The sequence below is a fragment of the Bidens hawaiensis genome, unplaced genomic scaffold, assembly GCF_021521415.1.
Source record: "Bidens hawaiensis isolate Kalapana, Puna unplaced genomic scaffold, B.hawaiensis_p1.1 tig00033138_1, whole genome shotgun sequence".
NCBI lineage: Eukaryota > Viridiplantae > Streptophyta > Magnoliopsida > Asterales > Asteraceae > Bidens > Bidens hawaiensis.
Window position 1 is genome coordinate 44,374 of NW_027495667.1, and position 20,475 is coordinate 64,848.

The window sequence follows — 20,475 nt, forward strand, 5'->3', positions numbered from 1 at the left end:
TTGCTTATCCTCTTGTTTTGTTATCTTCAACTTCTCATATTACACTAATAATATTGTTATAGTTAGAGCTAATATTATAACAGTTTGTTGGTAATTTCCTTTATTATACCTTTTTCTGTTTGTCCTTTTGTTAAGTGTTATTTTAATATATGTAAGAATTAAAAAATAATATAAATAACACATGGTTATTTTTTACTAAGGGTTATGCCGACACCACTAAATTTTTACCCTAAGTTCCTAAATTATCTACTAATGGGTTAATGTAACCTCATTTTATCCTAAGGTATCAAAAAGGGAAGGGTACTTATAACTTTTATGCGAAACTATCCAAATTATTTTGTCCAACCAAACATATTCACATCGATAATTTTAATGGCGGCCACGCGTTCAGCCTAGACCTAAGAGCAAGTGTGCCGGAGGCACCCCCTTAGCCAGCTGGCCTAGCTCAACCATTTTTGCAACAACCTCATCCGTCAACCTATTACAACATAGGGCACCAAGGGAAGTAGCCCCATTGGGAAAAAGGTGACAACGTCAAGGGATAGGGGCGCAGGGCCAACTCATTTCTAACCAATCAAATCATTTTTTTTCATATTTTATATAAAAATAGATTAAATAATAATTAGGGTGTTAGTTAAGCCATTACATGCTTTTTATGGAAATGTTAGTAAAAACCCAGATGCCTAAGTAGCAGTGACATGACAGTGCATTATTCATTTTGTAGTTAAACCACTGCATATAATCTAAAACGATAAAACGTGTATACGTGGTGAACATTACTAGAAGAGTAACTAAACTCTTTTTTGGATATATATATACCATTATGTATTAAATTACTTACAACAAACCGGCTCTTTCTATACATATTCTCTAAATTATTCTATCGTCCAAGTTTGATAGCAAATTCTAAAGCGTTGATTCAAATCTCAGGTCCAACAATACTAAAAACACAAATAAAGCTCCGAATCAAAACTTTCTTCTTTCATATTTTGCTTCGTTTTGTTATGTTTTCGTAATAAAATAATGAGAATATTAGTTATGTGTTTTTTCTATTTATTCGGATCCTATATTGTGTTATGTGAAAAAATCATCAAAATGCATTTAGTAAAGGGGTCCCTTCACTAAAATACAAATAACAAATTTATGTTTTTATATCTATCTCGGGGTAACTTTGTAATGTATAATCAAGCTTCATAAATGTTTTAACTAGGCCACTTAAATTTAAAAAGTGGTCAAATGAAATCACTTAGCTTTTATATTTTATTAAGTTATATAGGTTCTAACATGTTTTTTTCATTATGTTTTGTATTTTTTTCAATGAGAAAATCTTTTGATCTAGTTTTTTATGTTGATGTGAAGTAGTAACATGAATTTTATTTCTTATTTTTAATATAATTAACGTTTTTTTGATTTAACTATAACTACATATATTGCAAATCTCAACCCCTAGCATGTTTTCCTCCATTGCTTTCTAGATCTATAACGAAAAATTCAATAAGATTATTTGAAGATTTAATAATCCGATTTAAAGAAAAATTATATAAATGATCTAATTAAAACACTTTCAAATTTGGTTACCATCAGGTAACATATTCCCTTACACACATTTGCGACCACTAGAAAAATAGACATAAAAGCAAGAAAACTCCAAAGCAAGCGTTTGTTTTGTTAACATTCGAAAACCACCAATACCAATCTCTCATTGACTTCCCTCTGTTATCGTTACACACACTTAAACGTGCAGTTTGTGCGTGTAAAAACTTTGTTAGATTTCCGGTATCCGAAATATCTGCTTCTGTGTAATTGTAATTAGATCTCAACCGTTTTTCTATCTTCTCTCTCACACACTCACACCTTCCACTATGTGCACCATAACTATACACGAATCCGAAATGCTCATAACTGATCGCTTAGATGTTGTAATCAAGCTGTAGGTTTAGCTCAGGCTTGTAATTCGATCATAATAATCGTATATTGACCGTAATAATATTGAATATTGAAGATGCTAGATCTTAATATCGATGTAGCAGTGTTATCAGTTGATGATGTAGCAGATCGTCATTCCGGTACGTCAGTTTCGTCGGACGTGATAACCGTCGATAACGATGTTGATCGTGTTGTTAACAATGCTGCTTATGATGATGATGATGATGATGAGTTGTCGTATGCTGCAAGTAATATCGAGAAGTTAGGTTTAATTACGCGCCAGTTTTTTCCGGTTGAGATTGATTTAGAAGAGTTAGGTTCTCGATCGGTATCGGTTTCTCCGTTAGCGACGAATTTGTTTGGATCGCAGTGGTTGAATTTGAAGGTTCCTGAGCCTGCGCAGGTGCTGGTGCCACCGATGCAGCAGGCGAAGAAGAGTCGACGTGGACCAAGGTCTCGAAGCTCGCAGTATCGCGGTGTGACGTTTTATCGTCGGACTGGACGCTGGGAATCACATATCTGGTAAACATTAAAATTAGAAAGCTTATTATTATTATTATTATTATTATTGTTGTTGTTGTTGTTGTTGTTTGTTATTATTATTATTTGCTTATTCACCTGTACCGTACGATTCGTTAATGCATATGCATCGTTTATTAATGTTTGCTATTAGATTGACAATGTTTTGAATGTGTCTATTGCTGTTCTATTTAGTGACAATTGATTGAATAGTTTTGTGTTTTTTTGTTTAGGGACTGTGGGAAACAAGTTTATTTAGGTAAGTATTTATTATATTCCATTATTGTTCAAACATACAGTTCTATATTTAGTATATTAAGTATGTTAAGTTATTAACAACATTGAGTGATTACAGGTGGATTTGATACTGCTCTTGCTGCAGCTAGGTTAGACTTTTAAGTTTTATCTGATACTATTTTGTAACTTTAACATATTCTGCCATCTAATGTGGTTTTGACTTAATGAGCGGTTGTAATTCAGGGCTTACGATCGGGCTGCAATCAAGTTTCGTGGAATCGATGCTGATATTAATTTTCACGTGAAAGAATATGAGGAAGATATGGCGCAGGTGGGGTGAGAATATCATGATATATATTATACTTTGTGTCTGATTGACCAACAACTTCTTGATCAATGCACGGTTATTGTCCCGCAACAGGCAAAGAATCTATCAAAAGAGGAATTCATTCATATACTGCGTAGGCAGAGCACCGGATTCTCAAGAGGCACTTCAAAATATCGAGGTGTGACTCTTCATAAATGTGGAAGATGGGAGGCGAGTATGGGTCAGCTTTTGGGGAAAAAGTAAGAAACCTGTTTCATGATCTTGAATTTTTGATAGATGAAATAAATGCTTAGTTGATGTAGCTGTAGTTTACTGTTTACCTATGATAATTGTGATTAGGACAGTTTTTTATCTACAAGGTTACAATGATTGGTTTGCAGGTATGTTTATCTTGGATTATTCGACAATGAAGTAGAAGCTGCAAGGTTGTTGACTTGTTGTAAATTTATGTTTACAAAATCCTTGAAACTTAAATGTGTGTAAACTTAAAAGGCATTTCAGGCATCATCCAACCGCATCTGCAATTTGTGTTTTTGTTAAATTCAGGGCTTATGACAAAGCTGCTATCAAATGTAATGGTAGAGAAGCTGTGACCAACTTTGAGCCGAGCATTTATGGGGCGGATAAAAGTTTGGGAGCCATGAATCAAGGTATAAGTTGTGTTTATAAGTTGTTTTGTCTTTGTTTTATGTTAATCACCAACTCAAATTTATGTTTGCAGCAATTGGTGATAATCTTGATCTCAACCTCTCAGTTTCTTCCACGAATGAGAGTCGAAAGGGGAAAGATAATGTTCAGGATGTGAATATCTGTTTTGGAAATTGTGAATTACCTTCAGAGAAAACAGTCAAGGTATGTGATGGTGTTTGGTTTTAGCATGATGCAGTTTCTTGAAACCTTTGTTTAGATCTTATAGCTTGTTTCTTGTTTGTGAATTCAAGGTTCAGGGTCGGCCTCAAGGTAGTATTGGTGGACAAACGGTTGCATCTGATCGCTATCCCGTGTGGGCTAACATGTATTCTAGTTTTTCAACAAATTTTGAGGTAATTATTCTCAGATTATGAGATCCATGATCCATGTACATGAGACTGGTACAGGCTGCAAGCATTAAAAAAAAATCCTTTTCAATTTGGTTCGTCGTTTTACTTTCAAAAGTCGGTTGAATCAAAACTGAATCACCTTTCTATTTTTCAAACACCGCGGTACATTGACATTTTGCATGGAATAAAACCCACCAAGTGTGGAAATGAACCTGTAATGAACCAAAACTGATTTGTAACCTGCTGGCTAGAGGTGTACAAAAAAACCGATTCCGGAACCAAAACCAGTTCCAACCCACACCGTAGGATTGAAGCTGGGTTGTAACTAATGGTTTGAAATCAGTCAAACCCAATATTTGACTTTCTTCAAACTGGTTTTGACTTTGTTGACCTAAACTAGAATTGGTTCCAACCCATACCGGTTTGGGAAAAAAACTGTTTTTTACACCTGTTGTGCCAACGAATAGGGATGCTTAAAGTTCGGTTCAAACTTTAAGCAAAAATTGTAGGCAAAACTGCCAGTTATGATTTAGACAAATGGCAAAACAAACCAATTGGGTTGGCTGGGTTAGCCAGACCAATAAAAACGGGTATGTTTGGCAGTTTTAACTAGTATTTATAACTTTTTAAGTAAATTGTTTGTTGAAATTAAAAAGATAAAAAAAAACTGCCGATACGGTTTACGCAACTGGTTTCAAGTTCCAAACCGAAACCGAGCCATACGAACCTCAAAAACCAACTAATTTAGTTTAATTTCTTGCATCAGGAAGTAGCAAAAGCGAATGGATCAACAAGTGTCCATCCTTCACCAGCAGCAAACAACTCGGCATGGCAAAGGCACATGCAAATGATGAGAAGCCAGGGATCAACAGGTGTCACTTTTCCCATTCCAGTTTCTTATAATATAGCAGCAGCAGCAGCATCATCAGGATTCTACACTAATAATCATATTGGTTAAACCTCACTCGCTACCACCCGTCATTTCCGCTTTTGTTTGGTGTGCATAAACTACTATACAAAATAAGTTGGATATTGGTCTTTTAAAACTGTTGGTATGAAAAATCTATCATTTAGTAGTTTTCATGTAATATTAAGATGCATTTTTACACTCCAAATACCCATCACCTTCAATTCCTCATCAAACGAGTTCATGCAACGAGATGAAAAGGTCGACCGTCAACAACCCGTTTGTTGTTGATTTGCCTCCACTACCCGATGTAGCATGATCGATATTGCTGCTGCTTAGATTCCCCAATGATGGCGGAGTGTTTTATCCAACCCTCACATTATTTCCTGAATAAATATAAGAGAAAAAAGCATATAATGGCATAAGTAACTGTACGGAAAGAGAGATGGAGTGCAAAGAGATTGGTTACCTGATCTAGAGGCAACAGCCACATCCGTTAACACTTGGCCAGGCTAAAACAGTTATCGAGTTTCACATTATAACTATAGTAGAGAGTAACACTTGTTCGAGTTCCTGACATTTTGGCAACTCGAGACTCTCAACAGTCGTACTAAAGTCTCAACACAAAACATTTTAAACTTAAAGCTAAAATGACAAAAATAAACCCTCAGCGTACATTAGTTTGTATAAGTTTGTCTATAGCCTATAGATCATTACGAACACTTATCTGAACCATCACGATGTCCCTTTAAGGACCTCTAAATTAACCAATACTTAACAACCGCGACGTCCCCTTAGGCCTTGGGTACCTCTAAATTTATGCATACTCTTGTTTTTGGTATATGCTCTTTTATGCCTTGGGTACCTCACATATAACTTTATTAGTAGTTGGCTCAACTATGTAATTGAGTAAAGTTCGGGTTCGGGCTTTGGGCTATGGCCCAACTCTAGTTTGACAGTTCTACTACATGACCATGGTTCTATAACTTCTATTCTACTCTTAAGTCTTAACCGATTGAATTTTGTAAGACTTGATTATCTGATTTGTTGTAAATTGTAATTAGGTGAGACTTATCTAGGTGCTATATTTGCTAAATTGATTTGAGTGCTAATTTGGTGAGATCTAATTTCTTGAAACTCATTTTGAAATTTGGAGAAGCCAAATATTTTGTCGCTTTAGGCCCCAAAATGTTAACCGTCCATGACTTGCAACCTGCGGACTTGTTTATGACTTACTTACTCTCACTCCTAGGTCCTAGATAGCCCAAAATCCCCCATTGAGTTGCTAACCAGTTTGACGGGTAAGCAAACAGTGAGTTACAGTGTTCACCAGTCAGGAAAAATAATATTTCAAACAAATAAATGTTTTCTGTCACGGTCCCAACACATATAGTCACCTCTGAGTAATATTTTGAGGGGGTTGACGCTGCGTTTGAAATTGACAAAATTACTTGAACATGCTACGACAATACAGCACAATTTACTTGAAACAAATGTGGGTCACTAATGTTAGAAACAAACCTGCCAAGTGCCAACATGTTTCATAAAAATAATTCAAGCAGATGCAAGTTAACTATAACCTTGATTCATAACAAGTAAAAACTACTACAAACTCCAAAACACAGGTGGAAAAATCTCACAACAATCGAGTAAAACTCCATTAAGGAATCTTCGTAATTACAACAATAGAAGAAGAGTCGAAAGTCTAGTGCAATGAAACCTCAATTGTCTAAACTTCTTTCAAGTTCCGTTAGTTAAGCCATGCTTTGGCTCGCACCCATCTAGCCTTAGCATCATCTGCATGCATCAAAAACCCCATAATCAGCTGTAATAAAATAATTTGCAGCATATAGTGGTTATAACGCCCTGAATAATAATTAAATAATAATATTAAGACAACTAGCTCTAGCTCGAGCTCAATAAGTGAAACCCAGGGACGTTTATTAAACAAGCTTATTTTAGACTCAAGCTCAATTAAGCTCGATTCAATTAGAGCTTCTAGAAAACCAATCTCGAGTAGCTCACGAGCGGCTTGGCTCATTTACACCCCTACGTAAAACGGCCAAAAAGGACAAATCAATATTTGTAAAAGAAAATGGCACACGTGTACCAGTAACAAGACATATAGTCATAAAGTAGCATATAGTAGAATATAAGCATATATGAAACTGAACATCCAAATAGTCCTTTAACCAAATATGTATTTTACCTTTTAAACAATTTTGTTTCTAACATCTTCCAGCTTCTTGAGTATCTCTGCTGGAGTTCTATCCAACTCATCCGCAATTTTCCTCTGCTGTTCCAACGACAACGTTGGGTACTGTTCACAAAGGTCCCCATCAATGACATCCTGAATAAACAAACCAATATTAGTATATCACATGCTCATCAAACAAGATTAAAAAGAGTTAAAACTTGATATAACTACCTTAACAGGAAAGTAAGCAGATCTAAACGCCATATGATCTCTCCCACACAAAGGCGGATGTTCTTGTCTCATGTGCATCTCCAAATGCGAAAAGAAGTCCACGTCATCACGCGAGCTAAATGCCAATAACGCCCCTAAACTACCCATCACAGTTCCATACATCACACACTCGGTGCCACCTGGAATTAAAGATGCTTTTTGCATACATGTGACAACATCACCGACATGAAACTGAACAATTTCTTCAACCTTGTTCGGTGCCCCGTTAAGTTTCCCTTGCTCCCACTTAATCTTTCCACCAGTTGGATCTTCCTCGATTTCGTCTGATACGTCTTGTGGCAATCGAACGAAGTAAATGTTTCCAAATTTGTCAGCTCCTGCCATGGTGTCGAAGTCCACATGGTATGCTGATGTCAACCATCTTGGAACTGAGTCATCAGCAAATATGTACAGCTGGTTTTCGTCCCGTCTGTACTTGCAGTAGTGAAACGACTATAAAAAAAACAAAGAAAAACACATTAGTAAGAAACCAAACCGATGTTATACAATTTTCAATTTTTGTATTTTGAATGTTAAGCAATTGTATACGAATTTAATGAACAGTGTAACCCAAATAATTTAGGCCCAATCAATTAATCATTAACTAACAAAAAATTTAGGTGAAAATTCATTACTTTCAGCTAACTATTTTTGGCCCAAAATTTTCAAGCCTTAATAGCAAGACAATAAATACCAAAATGAACGTTTACAAAAACTCAAAAACCAAACCATAACCGGACTAACCGACGTAACCAAACAGAAATAACCGAACCCAATACAAAACAGGACTATAAATTTATGTGTTTTAAACCAACTTTTCAGTTCAGTTCAGGCTTTGCTATCAACCAAAACCGAACAGCAGAAACCGGTTTTCTAATAATTTTAAAAAAAGGTAATAAAGGTGTACCCTAAAATTTTAGGTCCAAATATCATCATCATCATCGTACTCAGTATATCCCACCAATAGCAATGCTATGGTAGGGTCTGAGGAGGGTAAGATGTAGACAGCCTTACCTCTATCCCATAGGGATAGAGAGGTTGCTTCCGGTGAGACCCCCGGCTCGATAGTAGTTTTGAATCAAGCCTTGGACATAAGACACATAACACTCAATCATCGGGACACCGGCTGATTGGTGCATGTGCCCTTGTCTTTCGGCTATCAACGCCACCACATGATGCCTGATTAACCTTCCGCCACTTTTAACGTTATTTTCACGTGATTAGTAAAATAACGTCAAAATTAGTGCAATTTTACTTTTTCCCACCCAAGGGTTCACACATATATACATTATATGTGCGCACCGCAAGCAGGGCGTATAGGTCCAAATATGTAATAATCAAACAATTATTAAACACAAATAAAAAAGGCCCACATTAATTATTTTGGGTAATTTTTACTCAGAATTTTCAAGCTCAAGTGGTAAAAAACGAAAAAAAAAAACCTGAACCTGAACCAATTGTAAAAAAACAAAAAAAGACAAAGCCGAATGCTTTTCAAAAATCCAAAAACCAAATTTTCAGTTGAGCCTAAAACCAACCCTTGCACAGTTGCACACCCATAACATCTTGACATCTCTACTTAACTGGATATAGAATATATTTATAGCATGAATAATTTAATATAAAAAAAGCATACCTCTTGAATGTCTCCAACATAAATCCGATCACGATACGTATGAATGGAATTGATTGTATTCGGAAACAGCTTATTCTCACACTTTCTAAGCAATTTTCTTTTCCCCAAATCATAAAGCCGAAGAACTGACCCGATTCCCGCCAGCAATTTTCCCTGAAACTGACATAACGCAAGCGGGACCCCATCAACTTGAGTTTTATGCAGAAGCTCAAGCGATTTCCCATCTTTAACAAACCGATAAATATGAATATATCCAGCTGTCAAAGATCTTTTGGGCCAAAACTGAAGACCCTTCGCCGTACCCACAGCTAAAAGTGTACCATACTCTTTATCATGAAAGTTCACAGTACATATACTAAACGCAGCTTCGTTATCTTGAAGCTCTAAAAGACAAGTTGTCTCTGTTGACTTTGGGTCAAGAACCCGTATACAAGAAACCCATTTATCTGACTCGGCTTTTGGGTACCCGTATTGTTCATCGGATAACGGGTTATCTTTATCTTCATCGTCACCACCGTTTTCTAACTCCATTTTACCATTTTCTCCCTGACCAGCAGCCTCAAAACACTCTTTTTTCGCACTTTCACGTAACTCAGCCGGAAACGCACCATGATCGCTTTCAATCGTTACCAAAAGTTTCTTTTTTGGATGAAACACAAATTTTCTTGGAGTGTACCTTAATGGGATAGCGGTTTCGTTAAACGTTTCACCCAATCTTTCAATTGTAAAAACTCTTAGCGCGTCACCAGCAACCGCCACCACACCTTCAGCACACTGGTCAGATGAAAACGAGGCTGCATATTCAAGTGTTTCATATGAAAGTGGTGTTAAAAGAAAGTGACCCTGGTGAACATAACCCAGCCATGGTCTACTCGACAAGCAAAGCATGGCTCTTCTTCCGCGAACCAAAATCGAAAACAATTTGGGAGCACGAAGCCCTAGAAACCGAGACCGCGCATCTGAAAGCTGACCTGTGACCATGTCCACAACGGTCCTGAAAAGCACCCCACTTTGAAGACCCGCGTTTAAAAACAAGCTGGCAGGATGGTCCGCACCGTCTTCACCACCAACAGAAGCTTGAACCTCAAGAAAGAGAAGTGATTCGGGAGGTGAAGAGACACTTTGCAGGCTAAGAACCTGCATACAGTCATCAGGGTCCAAAGATAATATTCGAATAGTCTTATCGTACGATCCAACAGCTAGAAAACGAGACCTTTGTCTTCCGTCAGGTATAGGTGCAATATCCAAGCATGCCACGTCACCAGACATTTCGGTTTTTTCACTTTCCATCAACTGTCCGGTCATATCCACCTCAAAGTATATAAGCTCTCCTCCGCTTAATGCAACCACCACCTGAAGTCGGTTATAACCGACTTTAACAATAGTTCGTTTTCCAGGTGTTCTCCACTCGTTAACACGACCATCTTCACGTATATGTCTAATACCACTCGGATGAACTTGCATTAAAGAATCATCACCTATTAAAGAAACAGCAAGTGACGGTGTGGTATCAAGAAACCCACTGTCACTAACTTCCTCAACAGTTTCTCCAATAGAGAGAACAAGAGTCGCATTTGCAAAAGAAACAACGATAAACGCATCGAATTCGTCATTAGCGTTCTTTTTAACCGTCCAAACCGCACTTGGAACACCAGGAAGCTGTGAAACCGCCATTTCACTGATGGCAAGTCCCGGTCTCAGAATTCTAAGAGACGAACGAGGTCCTCGGCCACAAAGTGTAAAGATTTGAGGCGTTTCTTCTTCAAAATGATTCACAACTTTCATGTCCATAATAGGCATCAAGCTCTCCAATTGGTCAATTCTAACAAGATTTTTCAGCCCACGAGGCTTGAAAAACACTGGCTGAAACCCTTCATCAGTTTCCATTAATGTAGCTGACGATGACTCTACATCAGGATCAGCTCCTATAGCTTGAAACTGATACAACCCATGGTTCCCAAACTCAGAAGCAGCAAACAGAAAACCAGACTTCATAACACACATGGCAGATGTCACCGGCAGGGTATCAAAATACTTGATTTTCAGCTCTGTAACACGCTCGTTATCATGCTCAAGTGTGACTTTAAACACATCACCATACTCCGTCTGCAAAAGAAAGAAAAACATAGATTTCTGTTTATGCACACTAGCCGAGACAATAAGCACCCCACGCTCCGCAGGCAAATCCGCCCTCCTAGGAATCACTGCCCGAACATCCGGATGCCCCTGATTCTTATAAATAACAAAATTCTCCGCACAAACAAGCACCCCACTCGGCCCATCCCCACCACCAGGAACCGTCACCAACATATTCGCCCCATTATCCACCTGCTCCGACCACTTCCTCGACACATGATTAAGCCCCAAATCCAACTCATAAAACGTAAGCTGCTTCTGCGCCTCGCTCGCCGCCTGGCCCGTCGGATCCTGATCCGCCTCCGAATAATCCAACTCAATCGCTGCAAACACCGGATTATCAAAACCACAGTCCACACCAGCGATCGAGTACGTAATCGTGTGCGACTTATGCGCCTCCAGCGGCGAGGAAATCGTTAACCTAGCAGCCGTATCCCTATTCAACACATAAACAAGCTTCTGCTTCTCACAAGCACCAATCATAACCGCACGGCCTTTAGGATCAATAGCTAAATACTGGCCAGGCACAATCCTACGGCTACCGGACTTACCAAACGTCTCCTTATGGACTTGAACAAACACATTCTTCTCCTTACTATACTCTAGAATAATAATACGACCGGAATCAGAACCGACAACGATATAATCCTTTTGAGCACCGGTTAACCTAAACTGAGCTAGAGATCTAATGGCACCGAATACATCTACGGAGAGAATGGTTTGGATCTTACCGTTTTCGTCGGGGCGGAGGAGTTCGAGGACTTTGCCGCGGGCGACGACGAGTTCCTGAGACTTGTTGCCGCCGGAGAAGCTGCCGTTGACGGCGCATACGATGCCGGTGGCTTGCTGGAGAGTGAGGTTGTAGAGATACATGGTTATCGGGTGCTAAAACCCTAGAAATTGAAGAAATGAGGAATTATTAGGGCTTATATTGGAGAGTAATGAAGACGGCTTCGTTTGTGGTGGTTTCGTGGACAATAGGCTAAATAAGCAAAGATTGGAAAATTTATGGCCCAACTCAATATTCAAACCAAAAATTACCCTTAAGGCTCCTTTATTTTCTGTTTTTTATATCTTTTATCATTACCAGTTTTTATTCCTTTGCTTACAACAACTTTCAAAATATATTAAAAAATTATAGAGGATAAACAATAACTTTTCAAATATACAGAAAAATCGCTACTTTTTCTAATATATAAAAACTCTTCACTCACAACACCCTGAATCATTCTCTAAATTATAAAAACACCCCTCACATAATATAAGGGGTTGGATGAGAATAAGTTGTTTTTATAGTATTAGTCCAAGTCGGATTATAATTTGATTAATGTAGTGGGAGAAGGCAAATACTAATAGGTAGGGGTGAGCAAGATAAGGGTCGGACCCTTGAAACCCGGTTACCCGACTCGTAAAACCCTTAATTAGACCCGAAAATGTAATAAGGGTCGGGTTAAGGATATTTAAATTTCACCTTAAAGGGTAAAAGGGTTTCAAGGGTCCGATCCTTTTTCAAACCCTTGACCTGTTTACTAGTTTCTAGATACTATACATTAGATTCGCGATTAATCTGAAACTTAGGAGAGGTTTGTATTTCATATATAATTCATCAGAAATTTCCCAATCACTAAGAAAAGTAAAAATAAAGGGTCATACTATTGAATGGAAACATATATATAGGAATCACTAAATTGTTCTTTATACGTAATTTGTGAATGTGAATATTATTTGTATCAGTTCAAATGTGTTAGTCCCATTTTGTTTTAGTCTTTTGTATTGTAAATATAAGTATTGGGCTTTAGTTGTTAAAGTTAAATGTATGGGCCCAAGGGAAACAATGTTGTAAAGCCCATTGGACATTGGATGTGTTCTACTTCTCATGCATGCTTTCCTGTAAATAGAAAGCATGCCATAAGAAGCAAGAGTTGGATTGTTCATTAATAGAAAACCTTTTGGCAAAAAAACAAATTATCTCTCTAACTTTCTCTCTTCTCATCTCTTGGCTCTCTCTCTCTCTCTCTCTCACCTTTCTTTAAACGAAAATAAACTCAAGATCCGAGACCTCTTGGTTGTTTAGTGTGATTTCCACTAGCACTAAGTTAGGTTGATCTAAAGACGTTGTTAGATCCACCCGAATATGAACCTACAAAATGGTTGATAAACTTTTGAAGTTAAACTTCACTATGTTATTAAATGAAAGTATAAATGTTTTAAAATTCATATGTTAAAGTCATATATAAGATATGCAACTAGTAAATAAAGAAAAGAAAATGTGATTACTCCCTTAAAGGGTAAAGGGTTGGACCCTTAAAACCCTTATTTATACCTGACCCTTTTATGATTTAGAGGGTAGGGTCTCGGGTCCACGTTTCTTCCTAAAAGGGTAAAGGGTCCAAGTAGGGTATTAGGTAAAGAGGTCGGGTCTTATCCTTTGAACAGTCATAGTAATAGGTCGGTAAATATAAATAATAAATATAAATAATATAAATAACCAAAGTAAATATATTTTACTTTGGTTTTGTTGTATGTAACTGTTACGTTTTATTTTTATTATTATTCAGTCAATTAAGTTAAGGGGGTTATGGTTTATTTAAATAGTAAGGGGTGTCTAATGTAATTGGTATGACTATTTATTTGGTGTTTATCTATGGAATGAATATCAGAGAATTTGAAATCAATTTCCTTCTATCTTTGAGTCTTTCTTATTCTTTCAGGTTTCTTACCCCATCAGTAACCGGTTATGTTACTTGTAATATCGTTTGATGATTAATAAAATCTTTTTTTAGTGTTTAAAAAAATTAAGGGTTGTTCGGATTTTGATTCACATTTGAAACGTTAGAAATTCGATTCAATTCGAATTCGGTTTTAAAAATTCGAATTCGACTATATTAATCGAATATGAATTTATGATTTATTATTCGATTCGATTCAAAATTCGAATTCAAATTATACATATAGATATATGTATACTAGGCAGGTGCCCGCGCGATGCAGCGAAAAACCCAAATCTTGGTAATCACGTAATAGATTTATGGATATTTATTGTTCTATTTGAAACCATGAAACTGTTTGTTGGTATATGTAGGTAGATTAATAATGCTTATTTAAACTCAATTTATTATCGAAGTACAAACCATATCGTTGGTAATGATTAAGTTTGGTTGATTTCAATTTTCAATTGTTCGGTCTCAAAATACTAATGATTTGGCTCACAGTTTAATCCAAAACCATTAAAAATTTAAAACCTATACATAAAATGTTATTTTTATAACCTAAACAAACTATAGCAATACCATACTCAAATTAAAGATAATACAACGCTCGTTTTTATGGTGTAATTTTTTTTTAAAAAATATTATCGTACGAAAAAGTTAAGACATTTTAAAAATCGTGGGACAAGTTGGGTCGGAAGTGAAATTAAAAAGAGCAGATAGGTAAAAGATAGAGTTGAGATTTGTAAATATTCTTTAAATTTACAAAGTTGATAAAAGTAGGGGGACTAAAATTATAACTATCTTGGTAAAAACATAAAAGACACGTGATATTTGTGTAATTGTGACCATTTTGCTCCTCTTTAAAATTATACTGTGTGTTTAAACGATTGTAAATTTCTTAAAATTCACCGTCTTAATTTGTTCATGACTTCTATATTATATATAGATAGATATAGATAGATATATAATTATTTTTTTATTTGTGTCAAATTCATAAATAATAAATGTCCATTACAAATTAATTAAACTTAATGGGCCATACTTTTGTTTCTTTGTCCATACTAATATGAGTGTTATTTACTTCTTATTTTCAATATTTTGAATTTTAAATTATTTGTACTTTAATTTTGAATTTATTATTATGTGGTATTGTAGCTACTTTAAATTTATATGTTTATTTTGCAATTATAATTATGGTTTTCAAAATTTTGGCATAGGTAAACTTGCATTAGATCGAATTTATTCGAATTAAATTTTTGCAATTTTTCAGATTTTTTTTTTTTTGAAATTTTTTGCAATTTAAAAGTTATTTTTCTCAATTTATACTAATTTTTTCAATTTTTAAAAAAATATTTTGCAATGTCAAACTGTTTAAAATAAAAAAATAAAAAATAAAAAAACTAGACAACCTGTTATCCAGGTAAAATATATAGAATTGAAAAAAAAAAAACTTTATAACCTGACTGGAACAAAATATTTTATGAGTGACATGATTAAAACAATTTCAAAACTTATAATCACGTATGTGGTAGAAAAAATATGTTTTATTTTCATAATAATAACGGGTTGGCCTTTTTAGAAAAAAAAGGAAAGAAAAGAAACAAAACCGAAATGTAAATCAGGAAGGGGCCTCTTTTAGAATAACAGTGGGTAGCCAGTTAACAGGTAGACGGGTGGAAATATGTAACCCAAACTCAACCAATGTTAATATTCATGTCAAAGATTTCAACCATAACTCATACACACATAAATTCGGGTCAACCCGAACACAACTCATTTAACCAATTTATCAAAATAGAAATTAAAAACAAGATTGATATAATTTAGATTGAATGAGTAATATGAATCTTCTCATTATTAATAAATCTTGAAAATGAATTGAAAATCACAAAGTGTATTTTCAGAAGAATGGAAAACGTAAAAAAACACAAATTAAAATATAAGTATAAAAGGTTTACACAAATTAACGAGTGGCGTTAGTCGACTCATACCCTATATATATATATATATATTTGGTCAGGTTCGGGTCTTGTCAACAACTGCCGCCCCTAACGAGACACGTTTATCAATAGATAATGTAGAAATGACAAGATGTGATGTATTTATCATCATCGATATCCGTAAGTGATCTTTGTGATCATCATGTAGGAGTATGGTCAATTGAAGACATCTATACATAAGTTGCAAGGCTAACAATGGTTTGTTTGTTGATCAATTGAAAACGATTTGGGCTCCATTTCTTTTATAGTGACTACTTGGGTCAGTGGTGTGGTCACTTCTTCATCATTCTATATTTTAAATACATATTTATGTTGTTAAGAATACGATAGATGATAATTTCTTACCTTTTGAATTGTTACTAGATCTTGAAATTATTAACATGTGATGTTTAGTTGAATATCAAGTCGGATTTTTGATTTGAGTCAAAAATGGGTTTTGGATGATAGAAATTTCACTAAATACATTTTAATAAGGTATATTGGTTTTTATTAATCCCAAACTATTGTCTTTTGGTTACTACAGGTCTCAATTAACGAATTGGCTGCTGATGGTCCAACTTGTTACGTATTTGTTCTTAATGGTCCGCGACTAACAGAATCCTAACGTCGTTAGTTTTAGGTCGCAGGAAAAACGTTTTTTGCCAGAAAATTCAATTTTTCCCGAAAACTCAACATTTCCGACTCAAACATCTTGGTAAATTTGTATCAGACCTTTAGGAACCTTCTTCTAGTAAAAGCCCCAATTATTGAGGTCGCTGGAAACCCTAGATTTTGCATCGTCGGACCTTTAGGAACCATAGTTCGGTTGATGGTGCTCAAGTGGTGGTAATTGGTAGACGGTGAGTCAATTGGTGGCGGTTGTGATGTTCGGGTGGTGTTTTCTGGCAACAAATTTGACTTTTCCGGCCAAAGACGTATTTCGACGACCTAAACCTAATGGCATTAGGATTCTATTAATCATGGACTATTAGAAACAAATATGTTAAAAGTTGGGACCGTTAGTAGCCAATTTATTAATTGAGACCGACAATGACCAAAATGCAATAGTTGAGATTAATAAAAACCAATTTACTTTTTAATAATCGATCGTAATAAGGAACCAATGCCTAAATATCCTAAATATAAATATAAAACAAGGCAAAATCTACTATGCCTAAATATAAAAAATAAAGTTTGTATAGTATATACAAAATCATGTGATCTCCTCTTTCCGATGAAACAAAACAAAGAAATATTTTGGGCTGTTCAAACACACCAAATATGCAAAATTCAAGGTAGTTGTTTAACCAAACCACCCCACACCAAAACAACTCCATCCATATCATCAACTCCATATTAGATCGTCACTATATATATTCATACGTGCAACAACACTCCTATTCATCATTAACAACATTTCCCATCAACTAAAACAACACCCGAATCCACAACATGATCAAATTATCCACCTCTACCATTCTCAAAGCCACGATTTGCATCATTTTGCTAGTCATTTCTCTAGAATGTTTGAATGCCACACGTGTCCTCCTAGATACAACAAGTGGTGTGACGCCTCTGGCCCCATTGCCAACCAACGAGCCTGACACAAGTGGTCCGGTAGACGAGAATGACACCCCTGTGGAAGATTCAACACCTACGCTACCAAGTGGTCAAATTCCTGCCACTGTAGCACCTGCGCCAGTAGTGGGTCCCACCACTACTAAAGTAGCACCTACTGTTGTAACAACCCCAGTGGCCACCCCAGTCGGTGTGACACCATCTGGAGGGTCAGGTGCCACTCCGACAGGAGGGTCAGGTGCTACTAGTGGTGGTCTTAACGGGGAACACCCAACTTTGAGTTTCTTTATGCATGATGTCCTAGGAGGGTCTCATGCTACAAGTAGGGTGGTTACAGGAATTGTAGCTACTTCAAGCGCTAACGCAGTCCCATTCTCGACACCAAATAGCCAAGTGTTTCCAGTCACTGGCGGTGTCCCGTTAAACAACATTAATGGCATAGTGACTAACAATAACCTCCCATTCTTAGCCGGTTTCAATGGTAACAACCCGAACAACCCCAATTCCAACACCATTCTCCAAAACACCGGGAACAACAACGTTGTCAATGGTGAGAAAAACCTACCATTCGTTGCAGCCGGTCAACTTCCCGCTGGCATAACACTCCAACAACTCATGTTCGGGTCAATCACGGTTATTGACAATGAACTAACCGAAGGGCATGAGCTAGGTACGGGCGTGCTTGGCCGAGGACAAGGTTTCTACTTTTCGAGCTCGTTGGATGGGAGTAGTCACACATTTGCACTCACAACTTTATTTCATGGTAATGATCACGAGGTGGATGATACCATTAGCTTTTTCGGAGTCCATAGGACTGCTTCTGAGATATCGCATATCGCGGTGATTGGTGGGACCGGGAAGTATGAAGAGGCTAAAGGGTATGCAACCATTGAGAGTCTACCTCAAGTGGATCAACACACCACTGATGGTGTTGAGACCATTGTTCATGTCAATGTGTACCTCACGACACCATAGACCATGGCCTTGTGCTAAGTTTGTGTGATGTGATTTAGCTTTGTGGTTGTAGTACTTTCTGCTTTATTTGATGTACCTTGGAGTGGCTTATATTTATAATCAAAGGGTGTTAATTATTTTTCTGTTTAGAAACCTTATTATAACATGTGCTATTTAATAGGTTCACTTTCAAACCATTTTCTAGGGCTGAAATATCGTGTATACACGTACAGGATAAGACATGAACACGAAACATATATTTGTACATATCACGAAAAACTTTTTGTGTACTGTTTCCCAGACACAAACGCGAACCTGTTAATTCTAGGTGTACACAATAAGACACGATAGTGGCCAGGGCAGGCTGGTGTGTAGTGCCGATCGGATCGTCAGATGGGTTTGGGGGGCCAAAATTTTTTATATATACATTTAAAAATATAAAACTTATAAAATATGATTTATCTTTACAATCTTATTATTATTATTATTATTGGGCTAAAAATTTTTTGTTTATCCATAAACTTTTCACTATGGATGGGCTTTAAAGCCCCTCCACAGTGCCACATCACCGTCACGCCATAGCCACGTATGTTTGCTGTCCCTCTCCATAACGCCCCACTATGGTTTGTTGCCCCATTATATATATATATATATATATATATATGTGTGTGTGTGTGTGTGTGTGTGTATTTATGTGTACGTGTAAGAGAGAGAGAGAGAGAGAAGTTGGATGGTCCCACACTATCACACCCCAACCTAAGACGGAAATGCCGGGGTGTGATCCGATTGCTCAGAGCTCGAAGATACTATCATATATATATAAATGACAATATCTATTTAATTATTGTGTTTAAATAATACACACAATAATCAAATACAACCAAACAATTCGAATAAATAAATACAAGTCTAAATCCATGTATGTCTTCATTATAATCCTAAGGTCTTTCTAAGTGTCCATCCTTCAACTCAGGCAACCTGCATATCCGTAGAAAATGGAGTTTTGTCAACAAACATGTTGAGTGAGTTTACCACCAAGTTTTGACACCAAAATAATGTTAATATGATAAATAAGCAAAACGTAATAAATGCGGCAATGAAATCAAACCATAAGCAAGTAAGTTGTCGACTAAACCATTGCCAAGCGAATCGGGCGCCGGTAAATCAACCATGAGCAAATAATGAGAATAAGACCGTTGCCAAGCGAATCGGGCGGTGGTCAATAGAATGAGAACCCAATACATGGGGATATGCGGGACCTCTCCGAGCATGAATGCGCACATAAACAAGTAAGCACATAACAAGTATATTTGATTAATCACACACAATTACACGTTTGCTATTTTTGATATGTATGTATATATAGATATGTATGTATAGTCTGATATACGCATATGTCTCCAAAACGTTTGTGAAAATCGAGTAAAATAGGGGAATGATAAAACTCACCTGATCGATTTAAGCCAAACGTGAATGATTACGACAAGAAAGCGAAAATAACGCTCTTCGAGAATTATCGACAATAATCCTAATTAAATATTATGAACGAGTTATAAATAATGTAACACGAATAATGAATTTAGGATTTCGATGTGGATTGAGTTACAATTATGATCGGTATGTTATGAATTGAACGATTGATCTCTACGGATTATTATTATCGTTTAATTATAAATCATTTTTTATCGTATAATCGAACTTACAAATAATTAGTTTCGAATAAATACGAGTTGAGATATATAATGATAAACCTTTAAATATATATAATTATCAAAAAATTTATATCTTAAAATCTTTAACAAAATCCGATGGTAAAAATATTATTAACAATTAGGCAACATGTTAAATACGCTTATTAGGCTTTTGTTTAAAACAAATAATACACACACATATATATCTAATAAATATGAAAAATTTGTAAATATATTTTATGACGAGAATCATCGATATTAGTATTAGATGTTAATAAAATAGTTGTTGGTTTATTTTTAGTAATATATATATATATATATATATATATATATATATATATATATATATATATATATACGTGAAAA

General features: G+C 36.0%; 2 protein-coding genes and 1 pseudogene across 2 annotated transcripts; 2 read left to right on the forward strand and 1 right to left on the reverse strand.

Annotated features, from left to right (window-relative positions):
• Positions 1 to 2,002: 2,002 nt before the first annotated feature.
• Positions 2,003 to 5,074, forward strand: LOC143584482 (AP2-like ethylene-responsive transcription factor TOE3). Its single transcript, XM_077066526.1, has 10 exons — positions 2,003 to 2,448; positions 2,679 to 2,704; positions 2,801 to 2,831; positions 2,926 to 3,013; positions 3,104 to 3,249; positions 3,391 to 3,435; positions 3,557 to 3,660; positions 3,732 to 3,862; positions 3,952 to 4,053; positions 4,817 to 5,074. The coding sequence occupies exons 1-10, from the start codon at positions 2,003 to 2,005 to the stop codon at positions 5,006 to 5,008; spliced, it is 1,311 nt and encodes a 436-aa protein (XP_076922641.1). The 3' UTR covers positions 5,009 to 5,074.
• A 1,423-nt stretch (positions 5,075 to 6,497) lies between these two features.
• Positions 6,498 to 12,105, reverse strand: LOC143584488 (spliceosome-associated protein 130 A-like). Its single transcript, XM_077066530.1, has 4 exons — positions 9,061 to 12,105; positions 7,386 to 7,877; positions 7,167 to 7,307; positions 6,498 to 6,754 (listed from the first exon to the last, which is right to left on the reverse strand). Exons 1-3 carry the CDS (start codon positions 12,067 to 12,069, stop codon positions 7,170 to 7,172), a joined length of 3,639 nt encoding a protein of 1,212 aa, XP_076922645.1. The 5' UTR covers positions 12,070 to 12,105; the 3' UTR covers positions 6,498 to 6,754; positions 7,167 to 7,169.
• Positions 12,106 to 17,276: 5,171 nt separating this feature from the next.
• On the forward strand, positions 17,277 to 18,559 carry LOC143584491 (dirigent protein 24 pseudogene; annotated as a pseudogene).
• The last annotated feature ends 1,916 nt before the right edge of the window (positions 18,560 to 20,475 follow it).

Bases quoted from the DNA above. Each gene is read 5' to 3' on its own strand.
- LOC143584482 (XM_077066526.1), top strand. From the start codon at position 2,003: ATGCTAGATCTTAATATCGATGTAGCAGTGTTATCAGTTGATGATGTA. The intron at 3,436-3,556 runs GTTGTTGACTTG...TGTTAAATTCAG, and splicing joins AATGAAGTAGAAGCTGCAAG to GGCTTATGACAAAGCTGCTA. The intron at 4,054-4,816 runs GTAATTATTCTC...TTCTTGCATCAG, and splicing joins GTTTTTCAACAAATTTTGAG to GAAGTAGCAAAAGCGAATGG.
- LOC143584488 (XM_077066530.1), bottom strand. From the start codon at position 12,069: ATGTATCTCTACAACCTCACTCTCCAGCAAGCCACCGGCATCGTATGC. The intron at 7,878-9,060 runs GTATGCTTTTTT...TTTTTTTTATAG, and splicing joins ATGTTGGAGACATTCAAGAG to TCGTTTCACTACTGCAAGTA. The intron at 7,308-7,385 runs GTAGTTATATCA...TTGTTTATTCAG, and splicing joins CTGCTTACTTTCCTGTTAAG to GATGTCATTGATGGGGACCT.